Source organism: Sinocyclocheilus grahami, unplaced genomic scaffold (assembly GCF_001515645.1).
Source record: "Sinocyclocheilus grahami isolate Dianchi unplaced genomic scaffold, SAMN03320097.WGS_v1.1 scaffold459.1, whole genome shotgun sequence".
Lineage (NCBI taxonomy): Eukaryota > Metazoa > Chordata > Actinopteri > Cypriniformes > Cyprinidae > Sinocyclocheilus > Sinocyclocheilus grahami.
In genome coordinates, this window is record NW_015505638.1 from 732,122 (window position 1) to 758,576 (window position 26,455).

Below are 26,455 nucleotides of genomic sequence, written 5' to 3' on the forward strand. Positions count from 1 at the left end.
GATACAAATCTCCAAAATTCTTTCCACCACTACTTTTAATCTTATCAAATAAAGAGTAAAACCAAACAGCAGCAGATTCATTTAGTTCAGCAAGAGATATGTTAATGTGATCAGCAAGTATAAATCATTTAAGATGGTCTTTTTGCTTTATGATTACACAAAATGCACATTTTTGTCATGTAAATCAGTCTGCTACTACATCAGAATCTGATACGATTTACATCTGACCATACAACTGGAGAATTTTACACACTATACTGTATCAGTTTCTCCCGTTTATATGGATCACAGACACACAATCCTGGACCAGCATTGCTAATCATAAACTTTTTAACATGCCTAATATAAGTTAGACATCCCTTTAATTAACCATACTTGCATTTAGGTTTGTAAATGTTGGCTGTAATAATAAGGAATGAAAAATGCATGTTATGCACGGATATTTCGGACTTCATTCATTTTTTCTCTATCAGTTTCCCTTCTTTGTCTGCACACAATGTCTGTATGGTGCAAAAAAAAAAAACTTAACACATATAAGTGTGAACTATTTCAGATTTATTTTTATAGTTAATCTAATGCAGGAAAAAATTAACAATAATTCACTCAAATTAAGACTATCTAAACAAAAATGCACTAAAGCTGATTAAACTAATGATTAATCTAATGATTGATGCACTGTAAGTTAAAGTTAACTTTTAATCATTATAATTTGTAGTAATTATGAATAATAAATAATAGAATCATTTTTAGAAGACAATAATTATAAATTAAAGTGCATATGTCTGAGACTGCTAGTACAAATTTTGCATTCTTTCATGTAATTACTTTTTTCAGTTACAAATTATTATTATATTATATTATTATTATCTGCATTGAGTAAAATGTTGAATTTAATTTCAGTACATCTTAATATTTGGTTTGTGACTTTTACCCAAGTTGCATGAGCTCCACAAGTTTGTGTAAAACCTGATGATCATGTCCACAATGATCAATAGAAGCAAAAGCAAATAGTGCAGTCTTGAACATTTCTTATTCGTTTTATGCAAAAAATATGTTGTCAAGTTTTTAAAATCCTAAATCCTGTTTATTTTCAGGTGTACGTAAAATCTTGAATCCCAGATTTCAGTGTGGCCTTTTGGATCCCAAAGCTTCACCATCTTGGTCACTGATTTTTCTTTAAGTTCTTTATTTCATTTTGATGCTCCTTGAATTGCAGACACACTCCACCCCTCCCTCTGCCATGTGTCTGACTTCCTCTTCTCAACTGCGGTTGGAAACTTTAGTTTTGACACATTTGCAAACAGTGACCAGACCCATTCAGGCCTTCCTTCATCTCTCCCCTGCCTTTCTTAGCTCTTTGTCCTACACACTTCTGTCTGTCTCTTTCTCTTTTTTTGGTCATGCTCATGATGAGCTGCTTGATGGGTGTTGTTTAACGGACAGAGAACCTAAAGTATGCAAACTGAAGTCACAGGCAAACTCAGTGTGACATTTTTGTCCCATAAAAGTGTTACAGTGGCTTACTTTGTTTATGTGTTACCAACTGCCCCAGAGTGTGTTTTTTGTCATGGTTTTAACACCATAGAACTTTCTGGAACATTCTTTCTGGTATTTTCTAGAATTTAGAGATATTTAATGAGAAAGTTATCACGTAAAAAAACAAACCATTCTGTCATCATTTACTCTCCCTAATGTCGGTCCAAACCTGTATTACTTACTTTCTTCTGCGTAACAAAAAAGATGTTTTCTGAAATCTTTCAACTGTTTTTGGCCATACTGTGAAAGTCACTGGGGTCCAGAACAACTGACTTTCATTGAAAGAGTGAATTTAAGTGTAGAACATGGTCACCAGAGACTTACACATAAGAGTTTCTATGGTGAAGTATATCACGCAAGTTATGATACCTTGGAATAGAATTTGCAATGACAGATAGTGTAATGTATATACATTTGACATTCATATAAAATATTGTTTAATGAGCCTGTAACTTTGATCACAAGACCAGTCTAAAATTGAAAACATTAAAAAGAGCAAGAATAAAAATAATAAAAATCTAAAAAGATTGAGATGCACTGAAAATATTGTTGATTGTTGATGATTAGAAACACAAAGATGTCTGATTGCATGACATGGTGTCTTAACAATAAGACAGTTGTCCAGCTGATATGTGTTCCAGTCACATATGCTTAACTTTTGGTCATATGGATATGTTTAGTAAAGACAGAGAACTTAAGATTTGCATTAACAAGATGTAGTCAACTAAAAATATAAATTACACTATTATAAATGTAGGGGTGACTCCACCTTTTGGTAGCTGCCCCAGTCTCTGGAATGACTTGCCTATTTCTATTAGATCTGCTCCTTCTTTGTCTGTTTTTAAGTCCAAGATAAAAACCTATCTTTTTGAGGCTTTGTTGGCATACAACAAGTGATAAAGCATCATTGCACTGTATTTTAGTATGATACTGTACTGTTTTATCAATTATTATAGTCTGTTTTGTAGTGTGCCATTTTCTATTTAACTTGTTTTACAGCACAATGGTCAACTTTGGTTGTGTTTAATAGTGCTATATAAATGAAACTGACATTGACATTATATTAGCAATTGCTTATTTTTATTAGTGTTAAAGTTGTATTTGTTATCATAAATGTTTTTCATTTAAGAATATAATGATAAAGTACATGATTATTTATTTATATTTTTTACATTTATTATTATTCAGAAGCAGCAAAATCATAATTCACCGGTTGTAATTGTCAAAGAGCAATCATGGAAGAACCCCCAGAAGGGTGATTTAGCAAGCCTCTCTTTTTTTTCTCAAGAGAAGAGAGAAGGAAGGACAAGCTAAAAATACACCAAAGTCTCAGTCAAGAAATCTTGTCATCAGAAAATTTTCCGACCACAGTACAGGAAGCTAAGATGTAGAAATTGAGAACTGAGCCCAATTGTTAACTAAAATTTTAGTATGCTAGAGCGTGAGGACTGCCATACTTTTGCATCAGGATCCAAAAATGGATTGATAATAAACATATGCACACTGGAAATATAGATGTGACATAAATGTTCAGTCTCTTGTTTTTGTGTTCATGGCTGCATTGGTTTGTGGTGCAGCTGCATTTGGCTCTTCTTTTTTATTTTTAGTCCTTTAAACCTTGACTGGTTTGTTTGCCTCAGAGACCTCAATTAATTAATGTTATGCATGCAGGAAATACTATTCATATATAAATAACAAAGTACGTTTTACTACAACTTTTAACTTTTTTCTATTATGAGAACATCTAACACCTACTTTCTCCCCCTTTGTTTTTGTATCTTCAGGTGGTACCATGGCCACTTGCCAGGTCCCAATGCTGAGAAGCTGCTCCGTGAGCGTGATGAGCCTGGGACGTTCCTGGTGAGGGAGTCGCTCTCCAAACCAGGAGACTTTGTTCTGTCTGTGCTCACCGATGATATGACCAGTGCTGGTAGGAGGGTCTCCCACATCAAGATCATGTGCAATGTAAGTGCTTGTGCTCATACATGAATGTATTTTTCTATGTTCTCAATTAATTTGCATTATATATATATATATAAAACATTTCTGTGTTGCCCCTTATCAATATAAAGTAATCACAAAATGAATAGGATTTATGCTGATTTTGTTTAAGAGTGTTTCAAAGGGCACTATTGGTCATTTAGATATAGAATAGAATAATGGATCTAGTTAAGAATGTACTTTTGTATAGATCTTAACAACTTGATCAACGACACAGTATTTAAAGGGATAGTTCTCCCAAAAATGAAAAGTCTGTCATCATTTGCTCACCCTCAAATTGTTCCAAACCTTTTGTTGAATTTGTTACAAAAGAAGAGATTTTGAACAATGTGGGTAACCAAACAATCCATACTGTGGAAGTCAGTGGGGACCAACAACTGTTTGGTTACACACATTCTTTAAAATATGGTCTTTTGTGTTCAACAGAAGAAAGAAAATCATACAGGTCTGGAACATCACCTTGGAATTGTAAGGTTCTATCTGCATTCTGAGTCGTTTTGAGATATTGAGCTGCAAAATGTTTGCATTCCACACCTTTTTGCTTTCTAAATAAAAAAGTTCCAAAATGTACACAACTTTAAAAATTACATAATGTAAAGAGGTTGTCACAGAATAAGAATTTGTGAATAACTCAATTTGGGAAAAAATGTCAGATAGAAATGTATAACTCCATGGTGATGAAATAACAAAAATAAACAAATAAATAAACCTGCTTAACTGGCAATATATTTTGCACTCTGACAGATATACACATGTCATTTGTACAGATTCACACAGTTTGACATACATACACATACACATGTTTGACATACTTAAAGATAGGAACAGTAAAGCATTTAAATACATATGGTACACACATTATGACATTGATTCACATGCTTGCGCTTACCTGAAAAACGCAGCTGGACTTTGAGTCATGAGTGTGTGTGAATAAATGGCAGCGGGGGTGGTCATGCTCCACTCAGGGCTCTAAATAAGCACTATTGTTGTGCTGTTGAAATGAATGGTAGAAGAATATGACCAAGGGAAAATCAGGTCAACGCACTGCCTGTCAATTGTTTATTATTCCACTGGTATGTGCATATGTGCTTTAGTCAGGTTCAAAGCAGACAAAACACTGTTGTTGCGTGGTTGCCCTCTGAGCAGATTAACAGAACAAACTGTGTTCTGTGAAGACGGTTCTAATCAGCTCAGAGAACCAAACAATTTTGTTAAGGCCTTAAACCTTTTAAATCAGCCTATGCTAACCCTATTTTATCTAAGAAAATGTAAGCTCTCACCAGTGGACAGCTTCTGTTAATCTGATTTAAAGACACAGAAAGCTTTTGTGTTGCCGTTTTGGTGATGTTACTTAAAGTTGAATGAAAGAGCATTCTCACAGGTTGTACTATTCAAATAAAATCCGAACGTCCATTTAGGTGTTACTTTTTTGATAAAGATAGCATTAGCAAATTTTCAAGCAAACCTATTCAAAATGTTTGGTTTTAAAGAAAACATATGCTTTACAAGATGGTGTCAATGATTGTCTTCTGGACAACTGTCAGATCAGCAGTCTTCCCCGTGATTGTGTAGCCTAGTGAACCAAACTGAGAGACCATTTTGAAGGCTCAGGAAACCTTTGCAGGTGTTTTGAGTTGATTAGCTGATTGGCATGTCACCATATTCTAATTTGTTGAGAGAGTGAATTGGTGGGTTTTTGTTAAATGTGAGCCAAAATCATCACAATTAAAAGAACCAAAGACTTAAACTACTTCAGTCTGTGTGCATTGAATTTATTTAATACACGAGTTTCACTATTTGAGTTGAATTACTGAAATAAACGAACTTTTCCACGACATTCTAATTTATTGAGATGCACCTGTATGCTTTCTCACACAGTATAAATGTTTCTTTAAACAGAAAAATACATAACTGTCTTGTCTTTATATTTGAACAATTTTAATAACTATTTGGAGGTCAATTTTGGCATCCAGTTAAGGTGCCAGTGAACCCCATGTTACCCTTGAGTATGAATCCAACTGACTGGTTAACTTTTATTTTCTTATGCATGTTGATTTTCAGAATGACCGTTACACAGTTGGTGGTAAAGACATTTTTGACACATTGGCAGACCTTGTGGAGCATTTCAAACGCTCTGGTATTGAGGAGTTGTCTGGGACAATGATTTACCTCAGACAGGTAAGGAACATTTGTAATGAGAGGGGTTTTTTCATACCAACATAAATGTCAAGCAAGATGTTCAACAAAAGCATCAGCAACTAATCAGCTACTGGTATTAACCACAGCACTGTGGAAACTGACTGTTAGGTTTGGTCATGTTAACTTATACATTTTGAGAAATTAAGCTGAAATGTTTTGATCTAAAACCTTTTTAAAAATGTTGTAAGAAAGCTGAAACTAAGAGCATCTGTTCTGCTGAGGTAAAGAGATTTGACTGGAGAATATCTGTGAAAAAGAGTTATTTATTAGTGTGACAAAATGGCACATCACAAAGAACTGTGGGAAGCACTTTTAATATTGTGATTAATCTTCGCCCTTTCTGTCTGTCTCTCTCCTTCTTTCTGTTGTCTATCTCCTACTCTTTTCTGTCTGTCTGTGTTGATGTCTTACTCTTCTCCCTGTTTGCATTTGTTTTGGTGTCTACCCTTTTCCTCAGCCTTATTACTCCACAAGGTTGAACGCAGCTGATATTGAGAGCAGAGTAAAGCAGCTCGGCCAGACCTCAGATAACATGGACGGGGCTGATAAAAAGATAAAAGCTGGGTTCTGGGAAGAGTTTGATGTGAGTGGCATGTTTAAAGGTTTTTCACCACCTGCTGTAGATGAATCACAAGTTGTTAATGCATTAGAAGCACAGCAATATTTGATGAACACATTGTGGGATTTATTTGGAAAATAACTATTTTGAAAGTATTGCAGCTGCTACTTAAAAGAAAATAAATTGAAATATTTTAATATGGACTTCCTGCTTTTCAGTTAAAATAACCTGTTTTATACTATGGACCAGCCTAAAAAAGACACGATTTGAGCTAAACAAATCATATTTATGATACCATTTTTGTCAGGTTTTATGTTATTGAATCAACGAGAGCATCAACTTGCCTAGGAGAAACCACAATTGCAAAAACAGAAAATAAATAAATAAAATAAATGGAATGGAAAATTGAATAATATTAAAACTCTTCAGATTAGTTCATGTAAGTAAAAAAAGGTTTAATCCCACACAAGTTTTGAAAGATTTGTGTGGTAGTTTTGGGTCTGCAGGCTGGAGTTAACAAGTTCACACCTCCTAACAGCAGCCTGTAGTCTCTTAGGCCACAACAGAGGCTGTATTTCCCACTCGGCATAATCCATTTTTGCCTTTGGCCCACTTTTTGATCTTTCAAAACAGTTAGATCTTAAGAGATAATTATTTGGATTTATTTAAGAAATTAGGAAATTAAATATAGATTTATTTTTTTAATTTTGTGTTTTTACATTTTTTTTATTTCATGTTTTATTACATAAAAGACAAAAAGACATGAAGTCGCAGGCATATGTTTTATTGCTATCAGTTTTTTTCACATCTACATTTACATGAGCTTCTGATTAAAGTCAATTCATGCATTTTTTATGACTTTTTTGTACTTATAACAATTAGTATGGGTTGGCAAAAAGAATTTGATCAACTGTTGCTAAAATTAGTACGTCCATACCGTAGTAAGGTTAGACCACATCTAAACAGTTCAGAGCTACTTCATTTGTACTTTCTATCTTAATTTCTCGTACTATCTGTGCTATTTCTGATCTATAAATCTGTTTTTCTGCTTGCAGGCATTGCAGAAGTTGGAAACTAAGGTAACGAAGAACAGAGATGAAGGAATGAGACCAGAAAACAAAAGCAAAAACAGATATAAGAACATCCTTCCCTGTGAGCAATGAATCTGATCACACCGCAGTATTTCTTTGAAAGATATATAAATGAAATATAAGTTTAGTAGTGATAAGTTGCATAGATTTAGACAGTTTTTATAATAAATATTCTAATTTCTTCTCTTTTCAGTTGATGAAACTAGGGTTACCTTGCAAAACGCAGATCCCAATGTTGTCGGCTCTGATTACATCAATGCCAACTATGTTATAGTACGTCCACAACTTAAATCACAACATAATCATAAATCTCTCAAATTATTTCGTTAAACCCTCTCTTTTCTCTCCTCCACTCTTTCTATATATCTTTGCTCACAGAACAAATTAATGGATATTAATGACCAGAAAGTTTACATTGCTTGTCAAGGCTGCCTCTTAACAACTGTAAACGATTTCTGGCAAATGGTATGGCAAGAAGAGTCACGAGTAATTGTCATGACAACAAGGGAGGTTGAAAAAGGACGGGTTAGTAATTGTTGACCTTCTTCCAATTTATAATGAATTCTATTTTTAATTCTATTTTTCTATTTAGTAGTATTATTAGTAGAACATCTCTTGACTGTTAATGTAACATTTCAAGGTCTAAAAATATACAGTTCCTTTTTTTTTGTTACATGCGCCCTCTGCAGAATAAGTGTGTGCCATACTGGCCAACTACTGAAGGAGAGTCAAAGGAAGCAGGCAGATATGTGGTGACGTTACTGTCTGAGAAGGATGCCGCTGATTACAAGATCAGAGTGATGGAGCTCACAGCACCACATCGGGTAAGAAAACTGTCTTTTCAATACCTCTGTGCAACCATTCACACAAGCACACACCACATTTCTGCATACAGCACCTGCGGCCCAGATTCTGTCCCTATATCTCATTCTCTTTCAATGCATTTCATACCTTTGCCTTGATAAAACCGTCTGAAGAAAAGAGTATTGTCTCTTTAAAATATGGCCCTTCTGTTATTGACAAACACAGCAGTTGCATTATGGCTAGATCAAAAAGTCAAAAGGTAAGACCACTTTAGGACTTTAATTTTAGGATTTTGACAAATTTACGAACAACCACAAAAAAACTTAAAAATTAAGACTTGACTGCCTAAAAATGGAAATTTATATTCATTTTAAAATGCAGTTTGTATTGAGTTCTTCTTGAACACTAACTCTTACAACTAACAATGTACATTAAAATTATCTGTAAAAACAAGCCAGACAAATATATATATATATATATAAACCAGTAAAACTAAACCAGAAATTCTTTACTTTTCTGATACCAGAAAGAGCCAACTCGCACCATTTGGCACTACCAATATTTGAGCTGGCCTGATCACGGCGTGCCGCAAGAGCCTGGTGGAGTGCTTAGCTTTCTGGAGCAGGTCAACATCAAACAGCACGAACTGTCTTCAACTGGACCCATGATCATCCACTGCAGGTACTTACTCACAAAAGAGCCTCTTATAACTTCATCCACCGCTTGGGGGCATCATGAGCATAAGACATGCTATTTCAGATGTCCATAAAATATACATCTGAATATTCTTGACATTTTATGGGCAGCATTGAACACTGATGCCGGTTTAAATGCTGTTTATCTTCCATTTTACATCTTTGGGAAAAGCCATAATTCCTCTTTTTGTAGTCAACTGGTTACTCCAAATTGTTCTAAAAAGTAAAGATAATTTAACATATGCAGGTAGTGTAGTGTAGTACATTTCATGTCTTGGCAAGAAATGTAATACAGTAATGACAGTCTAGGCAGGGAGGTTTAAGCAGTTGTCACACACATTTCGTAATCACATGTTTGAACTTTTCATGATCCCATAATTCCCACTCTAAATCTTTAAATTAATAGTTTGTTTACTCTTTAGTATTAATGTGCTATGGGATATTCAGTGTCTCAAGACCTCTGCAAGCTTGAAGAGATAGCTTCAGTTATTTGTTGCTTAATGTGTTTTGGCAGTGCTGGTATCGGACGAACAGGAACCATTGTGGTGATCGACATGCTTATAGATACCATTGATGCTAAAGGTGAGTTTATATCACTCTGCATTAAGGTTTTTGATGTTTTCTTAGGCCATGTCCACACGTACATGGGGATTTATGAGTTTTTCCTTCTTTCGTTTTTAAAAAAAATGTCTGTCCACATGAAAACGCAAACCCATGCTATGAAGCGCTGTCAAGAGCATGCCAAACCAACAGATGGCGATATAATCTCAACCGTAAAGCCATGCTGGCCAATCAGAAGCCTGAAAAAGTCTCCAGTAGGCGGAGATTTTTTTTTTGAAAATCTTCACCCTGGCAGGCGTTTTCAAAAATGTTCGGTTTCAGGCCTAACCATGTAGAAAAAGCTGCGGTTTTAAAAATAACCGCGTTCGTGTGGACACACTATGAAAAAAAACTGCTTTCTGTGAGGCTTTAAAAAGTCAGCATCCTGGTATCTGGAAGGTTGCTGGTTCAGTTCCCCGCTGAGGCTAAATATTGTACCCTTTGTAGCCATTGTACCCTTCAGAAAAGCACTTAAATCCTTAGGGATTGTCCCGGTAATATCTTCATGGTACCATTCTATGGCAACATCACGTGAAAGGTCATAGGCTCGATTCCCTGAGAACTGATGAACTCATTAAATGAATACCTTGAATGCAATAAAAGTGTCTGCTAAATGCGTAAACATATATAAATTCTCAACTCAGTAGAGAAATTAGTGTATTTAGGTTGATTTTACTCAAACCTCTGGAATCCTGTGAATCCTAGTTTTGAATTAAGTCCAGCTCTTAATGAGAAGTTTACAATTTTATTTAAACTTAAAAACATTCTAGAAAGGTCAGTACTGTTTCAGTATTCATCTTTATATCAAAACATTAATGAACGTTACCATGGCAAAACTATTGCAACTGAGGGTTAATGCAGTGCAATCAGATTGATTAAATCATTATAACCTGCGAATGTCCTCAGGCTTTCTGGAACCTACATTATGTTTAGCTAATATGCTTCCCTTTTAAATAGTCCAGATATTTTACACAAATCAATACAGTTAGTCTTATAATCTTATAATAGGCTTATTCTTAGATGTTGCAACCACATTTCACATGAACACCTCAGGGTGGTACTTCAGCCTAGATCCTGGATCAAACATGCTAGCAGTTTTTGCAAATGAATCTAAAGATGTTGTTTTTGTCAGGTCTGGACAGTGACATCGACATCCAGAAGTGTATTCAGATGGTTAGAGAACAGAGGTCTGGCATGGTGCAAACCGAAGCACAGTACAAGTTCATCTACTTGGCTGTGCTACAGTATATAGAGTCGACTAAACTCACACGAAGGGCTGTCATGGTAAGAAAATGGCTGAGGATCGTGGTGAGAGGTTTCTGAAATGCAATAAAATGAATAAATGGAAATTAAGCCAATATTTGTTTTGAGGTCAGTAAGATTTTTTTTAAAGGAATTAATACTTTTTCCAGCAAAGAAGCATTAAATAAAAAGTGACAGTAAATACATTTACAACAAAAGCTTTCTATTTCAAGGAAATGCTGTTCTTTTAAACTTTCTATTAATCAAAGGATCCTGGAAGAAAAGTGTATCACAGTTTCCACAAAAATATTAAGCAGCTCAGCTGATTTCAATATTGATAAGAAATGTATCTTAAGCAGCAAATCAGCATTTTAGAATGATTTCTGAAGGATAATGTGACACTGAAGCCTGCAGTTACTACAAATTGTAATAATATTTCATGATATTACTGTTTTTACTGTATTTTACTGTATTTTTTTGTCAAATAAATGCAGCCTTGGTGAGTATATGACCCCAAACTATTGAAAGATAGTATATCCATTTGCTTTCAGAACGGTTCCCATGCAATATCTTATCAAAGTCAACACTGTAAAAAGGGAAGATAAGACTGATATCCTGTGTTTCCCCTCTGTTGTACTTAGTATTGCTATTGATTTTTTTTTTACTTTCTGTTACAGGAAACAGAAACCGAATATGGAAACCTCTCAATTCAGCCTAAACACCTGAAGGCCAGTCGCAAAGCCTCTGCGAAGTAAGTAGACTTCTGCTTGTAGTGTATTCTCAAATACTCCCACAACCAGTGTTCAAACTATACCGTGGACTTTGGGGGAGCCCACTTGATTTTTAAAAAATAACGGTTTGGTTCATGTGCAAGTGGGGGAGCCTTCTTGTTTTTTTTTATGGGGGGGGTTCACATTTCTTTGAGTTCACATGAACAACGGTTAACGTAAAGTTAGTCGTCATCAGGCTACAGAAGAATACCATAATAAGGCCTAAGACATCGAAAGTCACGCAGACCTAGAACAACCCAGCCACAACACTTAATTGCAAATAACATGCCTTACCTTAACACAGAATCGACCACAGAGTCCAACGTTTATATTTTTTCTACGAATCTTTGAGTTAACATGTACTAAACATGAGTGGAATTTGCACCGCAGCGCCCCCACACCTTGATGCTCATGACAAGAATAGCATGTATAGTTATCTTTATCATGCACGAATGAACGATATTTTTTGCAATTTTACACATAATAATCCACAATGATCACATTACACAAAACTGAAATTGCATGTCAAAATAACACATTGTCAATATTTTTTGAGACCCCCCAAAATTTCACAAATCACGTTTTCAGGGGAGCCTATGACTTATTAAGGGGAGCCGAGCTCCCCCTAGCTCCCCAGTAGTTCGCACCCTGCCCACAACCATCCAGAAACATTCCTCTCATATCCCCTTATCTTTCCCAAACCGATGACCTGTTAAGTAGGCCGTTCAAAGATCTCTCAGTCACACGGCCATCTGCTTACACAAGCTTTTTAGAAGCCTTAGTTGTGCAATATCCCATTGAAAGAGAAAGGGAAGGATTGAGTTGCATATTGGATATCTCAGATCTGGTATTGTTTCAGTTTGATCTTGCTCTAATCACAGAGTTGAACTAATCATTGGCTTACTGGACAATGTTTGGCAAGCCTCTTTCTCACGTTTTTGTGGTTTGGGTCAGTTAATAGCTCAAGCTGCCGACAAAAACATTAAAACTTTGAAACATTGAAAACTCATTCACTCCTTTGTTCCTCTAGAAGTTGGGATGGGTTATGATGACTACTGTAAGTTAGTGACTAATCAGTTATACTGATTTCTTTTCTTTTTCCCTTTTTTCAGAAAAAATGAAGATGTTTATGAGAATCTGGGAGCAAAAGGAAAGAAAGATAAGAAGAGTGGATCTGTCAGGAAATGATAAAAGAAAAAAGAAAGAAGATTAAATGTTATTTTGCTTCATGATTGTACAGCTTATTTTAAAATACATTTTCACATGGTTTCGCAGGAACATTTTGAAGAATATCTCGCGGCTTTGGGTAAGCAACAATATATTTTATGTTGTTGTTATTTTTTTCTCAGTTCAGCAGTATAAGAGCTTATAATCAGTGAACTGCTGTAGTATATAAAGAGTCTATTCAGTACGAACCACTGTGACTCACTTTGATTGTAACTTGATGCTTGTGTTGACTGTGATGTTCCTCTTCCACCTGCCTTCAAACATCTGTGAACATGAAGATGATATACCTCTTTTAATCTGGGTGAATGTAGTGAAATACAGCCCAATCATCTTCTTGCCGTGGGGAAGAAAGCCTTAACGAGATCATAGCAATTTAGTTTGTGAAGAATACAATTGGAAAAGTGAAGACATGTCTGAATTTGTCCCTGAACCCTTTATCATATCCATATTCATTGGATAAGACCTTGTAATGCTTGTCTCATCATGTTATACATGGTGTTGAAGGGTTAGTTCACCGACAAATAAAAATGATGTTGTTCCAAACTTGTATGTAGCCTTTGACTGACTTTCTTTTGTGAAAAAAGTTATTGAAAAGTTATTTTCAGTAACTTGTTTGTCACTCTTTTTCATGCATTTGGAATAATGGAGCATTCAAACTTAAAATCAGCATGAAAGTATCATAAAAGCGATTCACACAATTCATGCATTATATTCCAAATCTCCTGAATTCATACAGTAGCTCTGAGTGACGGAACAAACTGAAACGCAAGCTGCTTTTCACTGATAATCTTCTTTTACCACTGCGAGTGTGACCAGATCATTGAATCAGTGAGTTGAACTCCAGATCATTCTTATTTCAGAACAGATCCTTTAGACTGGAACTTGCTCAACTGATTCAGATTGATTTCATTGTACTGAAAAGTATTTCTTCACTGTAGAAAAAAAAATACCATTTGGAACAACATGAGGTTAAGTAAATAATGACATAATTTTCTTAAGTGTGCTAATAGTTTAATCTCTCTTTCTCTCCGCATCAGATGTTAATTATGCATTAAGGAAAGTCGTCTGCATTCTGAAACCCAGCAAACATATTGAACACGATGTGAACACTGGAAAAATGAAGATTAAGACAGTCACCACCTTTAAGAACTTTGACATGGACTTCACTTTGGGACAGGAGTTCACTGAGGACCTGGGACCAGTCGATGGGCGAAAGTGCCAGGTGTGTGTGTGTGTTTTTATATATATATTTTTTCCTAGTTTACCCATTTGTAATGTATTTGTGAGAAACACACAGGCCCCTTTAAAAGTAACATCAGCCAGACAAAGGAGTGTGGGAAAGTGTGGTATGTGTGGCGCTAATGGATAATGTTCTCCATATGTTTCAGACCACAGTGAATTGGGATGGTGATAAATTGATCTGCGTGCAGCGAGGAGAGAAAGAGGGCAGAGGCTGGACACACTGGCTAGAAGGAAACCTCCTCCATTTGGTAAGCAAACAGGGTTTGTCCTGGGCCAGGAAAACTGCTTTATATACTGTATATGTATTATTCTGTGTGTGGAGGACAATTATATAAAGTAACTTAAATGTAAAACTTGACTAAAAGTTTTTGTTAAACTATATGAAGTTTATTAAAATAGAAAACTGTTATTTTAAATTGTAATCATATTTTACAATATTACTGTTATTTTACTTTTATCAAATAAATGCAGCCTTTGAAAGGGTGAGACTTTTTTTTGAAAAAGAACTACATCAAAAAAAAACTTTTCTTTTCATTTAAAGAAACAGTACATTCATTTTAGGAATGGTTTCAATGAACCAACCTGGAAATCAAGGCTTTATTCAGAAGCGTGGTGGTGATGGGACCTTCTCTGAATGTCTTTAGTTCTTTGTAGGGATGTAACAATTAACCGCGAGCTGGTTGAAAATCGATTTAAATATGTGACAATTCAAATTGGTTGAGATTCTAAGCAAATCGCGATTCAACTAGGGGTAGGAGTTTATATGAATGCATGTCTGAGGGGAACTTACGGTCTTCAGAAAAGTTTAGATGGTATTTTTTCTTTTCCTCTTGCCTCTGTATAATGCATATTAAAGTTCATAAGTGCAGCGCTGCTTTGTTTACAGCGGAAACCAAGGAAATGCATTAAGCGCCACCTGCTGGCAGAGAGTGAATCTGCGTCTCATTCAGCTCGTCTGCTGTTTCTGTTTCATGCAGATATTTTTTATGCATAGTTTCACAAAACTGAAGTCAAACCATTCTGTTTTTGCTTCAAATTTCGAAATTGTACAATGTAATTTAGATTAAAAACTGCTCATGTTGCATGTATGCAGCATCTTTGTTTGGATCATGATTAAAATGCAGTGATTGCCTCTAATTTTAAATGCAAAGATCACAGACAAAGCCTTAGTTTGTTTATATGAAGGGATTTCTTTTATTTGTGTTACTTATTTATTTGATTTGGGGCTTGTTTTAAAATTTCATTTCATTTACATTATATTTAAATTTGGTTATTTAGCAAACGCTTTTATCCAAAGCAACTAACAAATGAGGATAATAAAAGCAATCAAAACCAACAAAAGATCAATAATTTACAAGTGCTATGTTAGTATATTATTATAGCGTTAGCCTATATTATAATTTCACAAAGAAATGTACAGTATTTTGTCCAAGCAATAATAAAAGGACACATTTATTTATAATTTGTTCTAATTTTAAATGCAAAGATCACAGACAAAGCCTTAGTTTGTTTATATGAAGGGATTTCTTTTATTTGTGTTACTTATTTATTTGATTTGGGGCTTGTTTGAAAATTTCTATTTATTTTTGTTATTTACATTTGCATTATATTTAAATTTGGTTATTTAGCAAACGCTTTTATCCAAAGCGACTAACAAATGAGGACAATAGAAGCAATCAAAACCAACAAAAGAGCAATAATTTACAAGTGCTATATTATTATAGTGTTATATTTCAATTTCACAAAGGAACGTACAGTATTTTGTCCAAGCAATAATAAAAGGACACATTTAATTTATAATTTGTCTTAAATCTCATTTTATAAAAAAAAAATCATGAATCAAATCGAATTGTGAAATCAAAATCGTGAGTTGAGTAACATCCCTAGTTCTTGGATTAAACCCAATCGAATCTTTAACAACTGGGCTATGCATCTCACAATGTCCTTCATCCTTTTTTCTTCTGTCACGTCTCTCTCTCTCTCTCTCTCTCTCTGCAGGAGATGTAAACTTTGGATGTCACTGCCAAGCAAGTCTTTAAGAAGGCTGAGTGAGGATGGAGAGAAGAGAGAGAGAAATAGAGGGGCCATTTGTTGGGGGTTTTGAGCTCAGATTGTTCTTAGCGCTCAGGGTTCAGAAAGAGGCCATATCGCAACAGTGATTTGTCCCTGAGCTGCAACAAATAGTGTTTAAATGGAGACTACAAATGAAGAAATTGGTTCAAAGTTTAAATGCAAAGGTTAAATGAGATCACGACAATAGAGCCCTGTTGCCCTCTGTGAACATTCATGAATGGTACTGTAAAATATGGATCAGGCTAGATTCATGGCACCCTAATATTGTATTATGCAGATATGTTTACAGTAAGCAGAAGTAATGATTAAATCAGTCAGTGGTTTAGCTAGTCAAGTGCAACTTGAATGCTTGATTCCTAAATTCTATTTAATGTCTAGTGTCCTGCTATTGGATTGGTAAATAATGGATTTGATAAATCTGTGTGATAGCATTTTAATTAAATGCAGTAGTCAAACATTGTCTAAAAGTTTTGAAATACCTGTGGTCTGAAATATGTAGATTTGTCCACTCTAAAATATAACCATTTATATTACCATAAAATCCTGTTTGAATGAATTTATTTCTATAAGAATACTATAGCTACTGATGCCAATGCGAATTGCAATACTAATAATAGTACACACAATAGTATCTATCTATCTATCTATCTATCTACGGGTGTGTGATATACAGTGGGTACGGAAAGTATTCAGACCCCCTTAAATACAATAATATCGTAATTGTTGAGTATATAACAAAAACCAAACAAAAATACACCCAGAGAGTGCACCTGCATACACTACATGATGTAGGTTAGACTACTGTGTGAGCACATTTTTTAGAGTTCTCGATTTCACTGCGTGATGTAATCTATTAAAATACTTTTAGACTTCCCCCAAAATGCAAGATTAAGGGGGCAAAAATTCCCCCAATATTGACTTTTTGTTTTTTTATATTTATATCATTTGATATATCACACGAAGAGTGACGTTTTTCTCCAAATATCAGCACGATTGCAAACTGATTTGATGAACAGTTCAATAAACAAGAATTAAGTGGCTTACAGTTTAGAACACAGTTCTTGTTTTTGCTGTATTTTGACAATGAAAATAGTTTCAAACAAAGCCCTAGCCCAAATCATTTTAAATATCATTAGGCCTATGCATCGTTTTTTTAAAACATCAAAACATTAATTGTGCATTTGTAACTGCAGGTTAAATGCATTCATGTCTTAAACAGTCCGTTTTAATGCATCCAAATGCCACTTCAGATGCAGATTCTGTGCCATCTTTGCATTGCAAACACAAATGTTTCAATTTGTTGATACTGATTTAGTTTGATTGGTCACAGCGCTATAGTGTCTTACGGTTTTAATTTATTGATTAAATTTAGGAATTTCACACAGAAGATGATGTATACATTTAATTAGGTTAGAAAATTGCATTATAAAGGTAAAATGCCCATAAAAGGTCAAATCAATTTAAACTTATTGGAAAATTTAATTTATTTTACTCCTGCTAATAACCTCTGCACAGAATATGAAGTACATCAAAAGCTTTGGCAGTCAGCTGTCCACGGCAGTCCTAAACCTGCCAAAGTACCAGCACAATGACGCAAAATAATGTCTAATCGTTATTGACAAAATTCCAGAAAATATCGAGATATTTTGTTTTTCATTATAACACACCCGTTCAAAAGTGTGGGCACAGTAAGATTTATTTAAAAAAAAAATCAATACTTTTATTTAGCAAGTTTGCATTAAATTGAACAAAAGTGACAGTAAAGATATAATTTTAGATTTTTTTTAAACTTTCTATTTATCAAAAAAATCCTCATCATAATACATAATAAAAAAATATAAGCATCACAACTCTTTTTAACATTGATGATAATAAAAAATGTTTCTTGAGCACCAAATCAACAAAATAATTTTTGATGGATCATGTGACACTGAAGGCTGGACTAATGGCGGCTGAAAATTCAGCTTTTGTATACAATTAAAAATGTATTCAAAGTTGCTCAAGTTACTTTAAATTAGAATAATATTTTAATAAAACAAATAAATGCAGCCTAGGTAAGTTTTTTTTTTTAACGGTATTATATGAAACCATGGTCCATTTCAACAAGACAGTGAAAAATGAAACGCCCTCCTCCTTGCAATTCCTTCATTTTACCACTAAGGGGCGATAATAGACTTGGTAACGTAATATTCAGCTGTTTCAGCAGTAGAGAACAGAACAAGCTGAGAAACACCCGTTTCTCAATACCAAGTAGGCAAAGTTCGGAGTTGCGTCCTCGGTATTTTGGACTTCGTAAGTTCGACTCGGGAGTAGCGAACTCCTGGCGATGGGAGGACACAAGTCCGGTAATTCTGCAAATGGAACAGCAGTGTACTTTCACCTCTGGACGCATCCTTGATAAAACGGGCGGAGCAAGAAGACATCCGGGGATTTGAACTGACATCCGGGGATTTGAACTGTATATCCTTGGGATATTGAACTAGATGTGAACTTTCCCCTTGTCCAAATCATAGACATGTCTATGGTCCAAATACCCACACTTGCGGTCTTGGCCACATTGTGAGCGCGTGCGCGCGACAGGAAGTAAGTGCGCAAGACTGTCCCAGGTCGTGAAAACAAGCACACTCTCTCGAATACCGCTCCGGAGCACTATTCGAGGCTTAGTGGCTTTTGCCGAGATCTCGCGAGAGGTCACGGAAACCTTTCCAATGCAAGTGAAATATTCATATAATAATTAGATATTACACATAATTTGGTAGAAAACAGTGTTTTTACGTTTTATTGGTGCAAAGGCGAGTAGTGGTGATATTTATTTTGTACAACATTTGCAACAGCTTTTTATCACTTAATTAGAAGCACCACACATTAAAATGGTCATGTTATAGGGACTACTGAACAGACATTTAGAAGTTGATTTTAAATTAAAATAAAGCTCTGTAAACACTTGCATTTTTACAACACTACAAGTGTGTCCCATCAGGTAATGAAAAGTTCGACACACACTTGTGGTCTTCATGCTCACTTGAACACTTGGGCCAAATACAGGAAATACGTCATAGAAGTAGTCAAGTAAAGCCCGCAAGTGTGGGTATTTGGACAAGACTTTTGAATTGGAACAGTACTTGGGCAACGACTGATGTTTCACAAGTCCACAAGAACAGACTAGAACGCATATTGAGAAACGGCACATGTTTTGCTTTGTGGTCAAGTACGTACTTCTGAGTGATTGTGGGCTTCGCTAGTGAAACAGAATGGTGGAAAATAATTCGGACTACAAGTCTGTAAAGAAAAGTTACCAAGTCTACGGTGTCAATTGCGAATTGTTTTGTGAAGTGTATTCAATTAAATATTTTCCCATAAAAAATAAGTTATTTACACATTCTACCAGAAAAGAAGTAAAGCTTCTTCACTGGTAGAAAAAAAAACACTATATAGATAATTGTCAGGTTAATAGGAAGTTCATGTGCCAAAGTTAATCATTCCATTCAGACTCCTGTGGCTCCGACTGATAGTTCAAGTGGCACGTGATGCTGTCTGTATATCCATTTGAGGCAGCTGAGGGGCCGTATTTCTCTGACATTGTCATCGTTGGCATAAATCCATCACACTGTATGCTGCTGTCCATGTCTGGGTAATTTCCAACTGAGGGGAAAAAAAAAGGAAAATTATTAATCAGTGATTGGATGGTTGACTAGTAATTTCCTACAGATAAATTCTGAAAAAACAAAGGTTTTAATTATTGGACCAAAAACCTCCGCATTTAATAACCTAAAACACTGTCTAACACTTGATGGCTCTCTGTTAATTCCTCGTCATCAGTTAGGAACTTGGGTGTGCTATTTGATAGCAATCTTTCCTTTCTAGCATTTGTAAAACTTCATTTTTCCATCTTAAAAATATATCTAAATTATAACCTATGCTCTCAATGTCAAATGCAGAAACATGAATTCATGCGTTCATGACCTCAAGGTTAGATTATTGTAATGCTTTATTGGGTGGTTGCTCTGCGCGCTTAATAAACAAACTCCAGCTGGTCCAAAATGCAGCAGCTAGAGTTCTTACTAGAACCAGGAAGTACAACCACATTAGCCCGGGTCTGTCAACTCTGCACTGGCTCCCTATTGAACAACGAATACATTTTAAAAATCTTGCTAATTACTTATAAAGCCCTGAATGGTTTAGCTCCTCAATACTTGGCTCGTTGTGTAGTGTAGTGATATCGCGAGAATAAAGGGGTGGGAACGAGAGAGGATCGCGAGAGTCTTTTTAATTGGGGGGGGGTGGCATGGAGGGCGAAGAGGCCGTTGCACGAGCACCGCCGATAAATGTCGTACAGGCTCAGTTATCACCACCTATTCCATTGAACCTCGGAGTTTCGGATTTGTATGCAGAATACAAAACATGGAAAGTCTCTTACAATTTCTTTGAGTTGGCCAGTGGAACTATCAATGCTGCCGATGCGGTAAGACGCGCTACTTTTTTGCATTGTATTGGTGCTCCAGTGCAGAGGATTTTCGTGAATCTCCCGGGTCCCAAGATTCAAACTACAGTAACAGTAATTCAATATAGAACTGTTACAATATGATACGAGATCAACTTGTAGAGAAATGTGCACATAGACAATTAAGAGAAACTCTTGCAGGAAGAAGGGCTTACGTTGTTAAGAGCATTAACTGTTGCTAGAATTTTTGAATCAGCCCAAGCAGAGTCTAAAGTGCTTTCAGAAAACAATATAAAAGAAAAAGACAATCACGTTAATTTCACGAAGGGTACAAGAGCTCCCAATGCAAAAGTGAAACAGCAAAATGCCAGCATAGGGTGATTTGAAAAGAACAACAGCGACACAAAGCAGATGACTGTGGGGCAAAATCAGCAACTTGCCTGTACTGCAGAAAAGCCAGTCATCATGCGCGTGTTTGCAAAAAGAAAAACAACTCACAGGAGTATAAAAATGAAAAATACAAGGTCAAAGACAAGTCAGACCACAAAGACAAACCAGTGAGAGCTGTACATGACCATTCTGATTCTGATGAATTTGTGTATTCAATTGATCCAGAAGGAAAAGGGACCATAAGAGTTAATGGACAGAGGCTGAAGATGGTTATAGATACAGGAAGTGGAAGAAATTTCATTGGAGAAGAACTGTATCATAGATTGTTTGCACAAAAATTTGAACTCAAACAAACAAAGAGAAAATTATTCGCCTATGCACAAAGCAGACTATGCACACTCTCAACTGCGTGGGATTTTTTAAAGCACATTTCCAATGGAAGGATAATGTCACGAAAGATATTTTTGTAATCAAAGGAAGTGTTGAGCCACTGTTAGGAAGACGGTCATGCTTTGACTTAAAGATTCTGAATACCACAGACCAGGTCGCTGCAATTGAAAATTCGCCAGAAAGATTTTTGAAACTTGAGGCTGAATATCACTCCTTGTTTAAAGGACTGGGACAAATCAAAGGTTACAGCCATAAAATATCAGTGAATGAAAAAGTCACACCTGTAGCTCAAGCTTTAAGGAGAGTACCCTACCTGATGGTAGAGGCTGTGAATCAAGAGCTGGACAAAATGCTGGAAGATGGCATCATAGAGGAAGTGCACGAAGGCTCTGAATGGGTGTCAAACATTCTTCTCATTCCAAAAAAAAAGACACTAAAGAAGTAAGACTTTATGCAGATCTGAGAGAAGTGAATAAAGCGGTGGTAAGAGAAAGACACCCAGTGCCAACAATAGACAGTATACTGCAAGCAATGCAGGGAGCAAAGGTGTTTGCAAAACTGGATGCCCGTAAGGGTTTCTGGCAAGTTGATCTGGCACCTGAATCCAGACAAATGACCACATTCATTATGCACCGGGGATGCTACTGTTTTAGGAAGGTTCCATTCGGATTGTCCAGTGCTCCTGAAGCATACCAGAAAGCCATGGACTCCATGTTATGTGGGATGCCAGGTGTGGTGTGCTACATGGATGATGTGGTCGTGTTTGCTGAAAATGAGCTGGAGCAAAGACTGAGAAATGTTTTTCAAAGATTCCAAGAAAAAGGACTGACCTTGAATAAAGAAAAATTTTCTTTGGACTTAAGCAGATTGAGATTTTGGGTCATGTTGTCACAGCAGATGGAATAAAACCAGATCCACGAAAGATAGAAGCAGTTTGTAACGCTCCCAGACCCGAAAATGTTGCACAGTTACGTTCATTCTTAGGCACTTGTGGATTTTTGATGATCCATTTGAAAAGTAAATCTGCCTCAATACTTGGTATTGAGCTACAATAGAAGATACTACCTTGACGCAGCTGATTTCCATAGTGGAGAGAGGACAGTGGCCTGCTACAATTCCTGAAAGCCTACATCCATACAAACGCTGCTTGAAAGATGAGTTGTCAACCCATGATGGTCTTTTGCTGCGGGGACACAGGATTTTTCTTCCTTCCACGCTGGTTTAGCAAGCTTTGAAAATTGCACACGAAATACAGGTGTAATTCGCACAAAGCAATTTTTGAGAAGCAAATTCTATTGGCCTAATATGGACATGGATGTTGAACTGGTCAAAAACTGGATGTTTGACTGGTCAAAAACTGTAATGCGTGTGTTCTGAATCAACCCTTGAATGAAGATCAACCACTGCATCCATTAGAACTACCACCCAGACCGTGGACCAAGATAGGTGTTGATTTGGTGGGTCCTATTCAGAATGTCTGTATACTCACTGTTATAGACTACTACACATCATATCCTGAAGCAGTAGTCATTTCCGACATTAATTCTGAGACCGTTACCAAGGAAATTATGAGAATATTTGCCCGATTTGGGTATCCCTTGGAAGTAGTCACTGACAACGGGAAGCAGTTTGTCGGTAAAGTCTTCGAAGCATTTCTGAGAACTAGTGGAGTTAAGCACATTAAGGCCTCACCTTACTACCCCAAAAGTAACGGTAAAATAGAAAGATAAAAGTGAGGGAAGGAACTGGAGAGAAGATCTCTCAAAGATTCTTCTTGCCCATCGATCCACACCACATAGAGCATCGGGTGAGACACCAGCTTATCTGATGTTTGGATGAGATGTGCGTACGAACTTGCCTAGTCTCATAACAGACAAAAGAGAAACAAAAGACATTAAAAGTCATCATAAAAGTTACAATGAGAAAATGAAACAGTACGCAGACATGACAAGACGAGCCAAAGAACACAACTTTAAGTTAGGAGACATTGTATATGTTGCGAGTATGGAAGATGGTAAGCTGGACTCGAAGTATAGAGATACTCGCTATGTACTGCTGAGGCACACATCAGACAATTCCTTTAAAATGGTCAATGTAGAGGATGGCGCTAGGATTGTGAGAAATGTGAAGCACATTCGGCATGTTCCTGTTCAGCTGGAGATTAACATACCAGAACCTGCAGAAATACAAAGTGATCAAGCAACTCAAGAGACAGGTGTCAAGTCAGATTCCTCAAAAGAGCCACAGAGTTCTTCTGTTACAGTACCAGACACCAGCAAGCCTTTGACAACCTGTAGTGGTAGAGTGATTAAGAAACCTGCTCGTTTCAAGAACATGATTATGTAAATGTTTGAGTATGTTTGTTGACATTTTAGTCAGTTTGGATTGAAACAATATAGTAGTATATTGTGTTCAGAGTAATAGTAACAAAGTGGTTGAAACAAAAGTTTCTAATACTAACAAAGGGAGGGATGTAGTGTAGTGATATCGCGAGAATAAAGGGGTGGGAATGAGAGAGGATCGCGAGAGTGCGTTAATAAAGTTGAGATAACGACGATACAGACTGGTTATTGAGACAAACAACACAACACGTTGGTCTAGGGGTATGATTCTCACTTCGGGCAGTCATGGCCTAATGGTTAGAGAGTCAGACTTGTAACCTGAAGGTTGTGGGTTTGAGTCTCAGGTCTGGCAGGAATTGTCGGTGGGGGGAGTGAATGTACAGTGCTCTCTTCTGAGGTGAGACCCTTAAACAAAGCACTTGATGGCTGATGGCAGCAATATGACTGCCCAGTGTGTGTGTTCACTACTGTGTGTGCACTTGGATGGGTTAAATGCAGAGCACAAATTCCAAGTATGTGTCACCATACTTGGCCACATGTCACTTCACTTGAAAATACTTGAGCGAAAATACCTTCACGTCCGCTGTGATCTCAAAACTCTGGCTATTTGATAATACCTAAAATATCGAAATCAACTGCGGGCGGCAGATCCTTTTCCTATTTAGCAGCTCCTTAATACTTGAGCGAGCTCATATCGCTGAAAATACCTTCACGTCCGCTGTGATCTCAAAACTCTGGCTATTTGATAATACCTAAAATATCAAAATCAACTGCGGGCGGCAGATCCTTTTCCTATTTAGCGCCCAAACTCTCCTAGCATTGTTCGGGAGGCAGACACACTCTGTCAGTTTAAATCTAGATTAAAGACCCATCTCTTTAACTTGGCATACACATAATACACTATCACATTTCTATAATTCAAATCCATTAAAGGATTGTTAGGCTGCATTAATTAGGTCAACCCGGAACCGGGAACACTTCCCATAACACCCGATGTACTCGTTACATCGTAAGAAGAATGGTATCTATGCTAATATTAGTCTCTTTCATTCTTATTCCGAGGTCACCAGTCTGTACCCAGATCAGATGGTCTCCGTAGCCACCTAGATCCAGTCCATATCCAGATCAGATGAGCACCTAGATCAGCACTTAGAGAAGACCTCTACAGCCCTGAATGTCAGCGGAGACCATGTCAACTAGATGCGCCCCAGAGACAGATCCACTGCGAAGACCTCGTCACCTCCACGACCATCGCACAAGACCACAGGAACCAGAAAAGTCCTCTGCACAATTTGACCTGTGTTGCAGGCTGGAATTAAACCATGCCATGCTGGTTTTGTCTGGCCAGAGGAGAACTGGCCCCCCGACTGAGCCTGGTTTATCCAATGGTTTTTTCTTCCATTTCTGCCATTAATGGAGTTTTGGTTCCTTGCCACAGTCGCCTTTTGCTTGCTTAGTTGGGGATGCTTGGCTGATTGCACAGACACTATTGGAAGAGCGCTGAACTGGATGATGACATCACTGAATCATTAATGAACTGACTTTAGCTGGACTTTAGATTGTTGTCTTCTTGCATTATTGACAAACTATTTTCCTGTTTGACACTGTAAAGCTGCTTTGACACAACCAGTATTGTATAAAGTGTTATACAAATAAAGGTGACTTGACTTGATTGGCTAAACATCTCAATATTTAATAATTTGTGTCTTTTTTTAACTGAAATATTTTAAACTCTTTAATAATATGAATTACATTCACATATATTCAGATATTCAGAAGTAATGTCTGCTGACAATTCAGCATGCATTGCCATCACAGGAATACATTACATCTGAAAATATTCAAATAGAAAAGTTATTTTAAATTGTAATAGTAATATGATATTTCAAAATACTGGTTTACTGCATTTTAGATCAAATGATTGGTCTGTCTTAGCATTTCTGTTTCAAAAGCATTAAATGAACTCAAACAAACACTTTAAATATTAAAAATCGTCCAGGTCAGGTGTAAACAGTTTCTTGTAAATTTGTCTTAAAAGATTAGACCAGAAAAGCTGATTACTGTACAAACCGGAACTTCTACCTGTTGTCACAGTATGACTGGTTTTTAAAACAGTATGTGATTCAGACCCCATGTTTAGCAGAGACATCAAAGATTTTATCGCCCCCACCAAATTAAGTGCAGGAGGAAAGTGTGGGAGTCGTGGGAGGCCAAAACAGCTAAACCTACTAGGTTATTTGACATGCAATGTAAGACGACATGTATGCGGTTCGTTCCTTTTGTCTGTGAGTTGATAAGATCAGAAGAGACCAAAGGAAACTTCATAATGATTTATACAGTGATGCAAAGCCATAGTTGAAGTCATAAAATATGGTATTGCTTATTTCGAAACTCTCCTGACTGTATTTAATCTGTACTGTGGGAATGTTTGGTGAGATTCTAGAATGCTGTGTGAAGTTATCTGAAAGATTTCCAGGTCACAGCTTTAGAAATATTATTGATACAGTGTTACTGATGTTAAATATATAAAAATGCTTTCAGAAGCAACATCGACACTGCTATTGAACTGAATTGAATCAACAATGAGGTGAATAACAACACTACTGTCTTTAGTTGAGACACAACTAAAGACAACTTGAGACACAACTAGGGATGCACCGATATGAAAATTTTGGCCGATACGATAACCGATTATTCTTTATTTTTGAAAGCCGATAACCGATATGTTGGCCGATAAATCTATATCCAAATTGTTATATACTTTTTGAGAGCCTGATTACAAAAAAGGTCTCATCATTAAAAGTTACATCCCAAACACTTCAACATAAGCAGCCTAGTTTGAACGTTGTACAT

At 36.4% G+C, this 26,455-nt stretch overlaps 3 protein-coding genes across 3 annotated transcripts in view; 2 read left to right on the plus strand and 1 right to left on the minus strand.

Annotated features, from left to right (window-relative positions):
• Window positions 1-3,270: 3,270 nt before the first annotated feature.
• LOC107552793 (tyrosine-protein phosphatase non-receptor type 6-like) lies at window positions 3,271-12,721 on the plus strand. The gene is made up of 12 exons (XM_016234789.1): window positions 3,271-3,501; window positions 5,599-5,715; window positions 6,194-6,319; window positions 7,351-7,447; window positions 7,580-7,659; window positions 7,765-7,911; window positions 8,076-8,210; window positions 8,717-8,871; window positions 9,400-9,467; window positions 10,618-10,769; window positions 11,405-11,478; window positions 12,610-12,721. Exons 1-12 carry the CDS (start codon window positions 3,271-3,273, stop codon window positions 12,683-12,685), a joined length of 1,458 nt encoding a protein of 485 aa, XP_016090275.1. The 3' UTR covers window positions 12,686-12,721.
• A 39-nt stretch (window positions 12,722-12,760) lies between these two features.
• On the plus strand, window positions 12,761-16,573 carry rbp5 (retinol binding protein 1a, cellular). The gene is made up of 4 exons (XM_016234870.1): window positions 12,761-12,803; window positions 13,762-13,946; window positions 14,113-14,214; window positions 15,965-16,573. Exons 1-4 carry the CDS (start codon window positions 12,761-12,763, stop codon window positions 15,971-15,973), a joined length of 339 nt encoding a protein of 112 aa, XP_016090356.1. The 3' UTR covers window positions 15,974-16,573.
• A 2,616-nt stretch (window positions 16,574-19,189) lies between these two features.
• Window positions 19,190-26,455, minus strand: part of LOC107552794 (tumor necrosis factor receptor superfamily member 5) — an 11,144-nt gene continuing 3,878 nt past the window's right edge. The window contains exon 6 of the mRNA XM_016234790.1: window positions 19,190-19,681. Within this exon, the coding sequence (XP_016090276.1) occupies window positions 19,512-19,681 (170 nt within the window). The 3' untranslated portion in view covers window positions 19,190-19,511. The remainder of the gene's footprint in view (window positions 19,682-26,455) is intronic.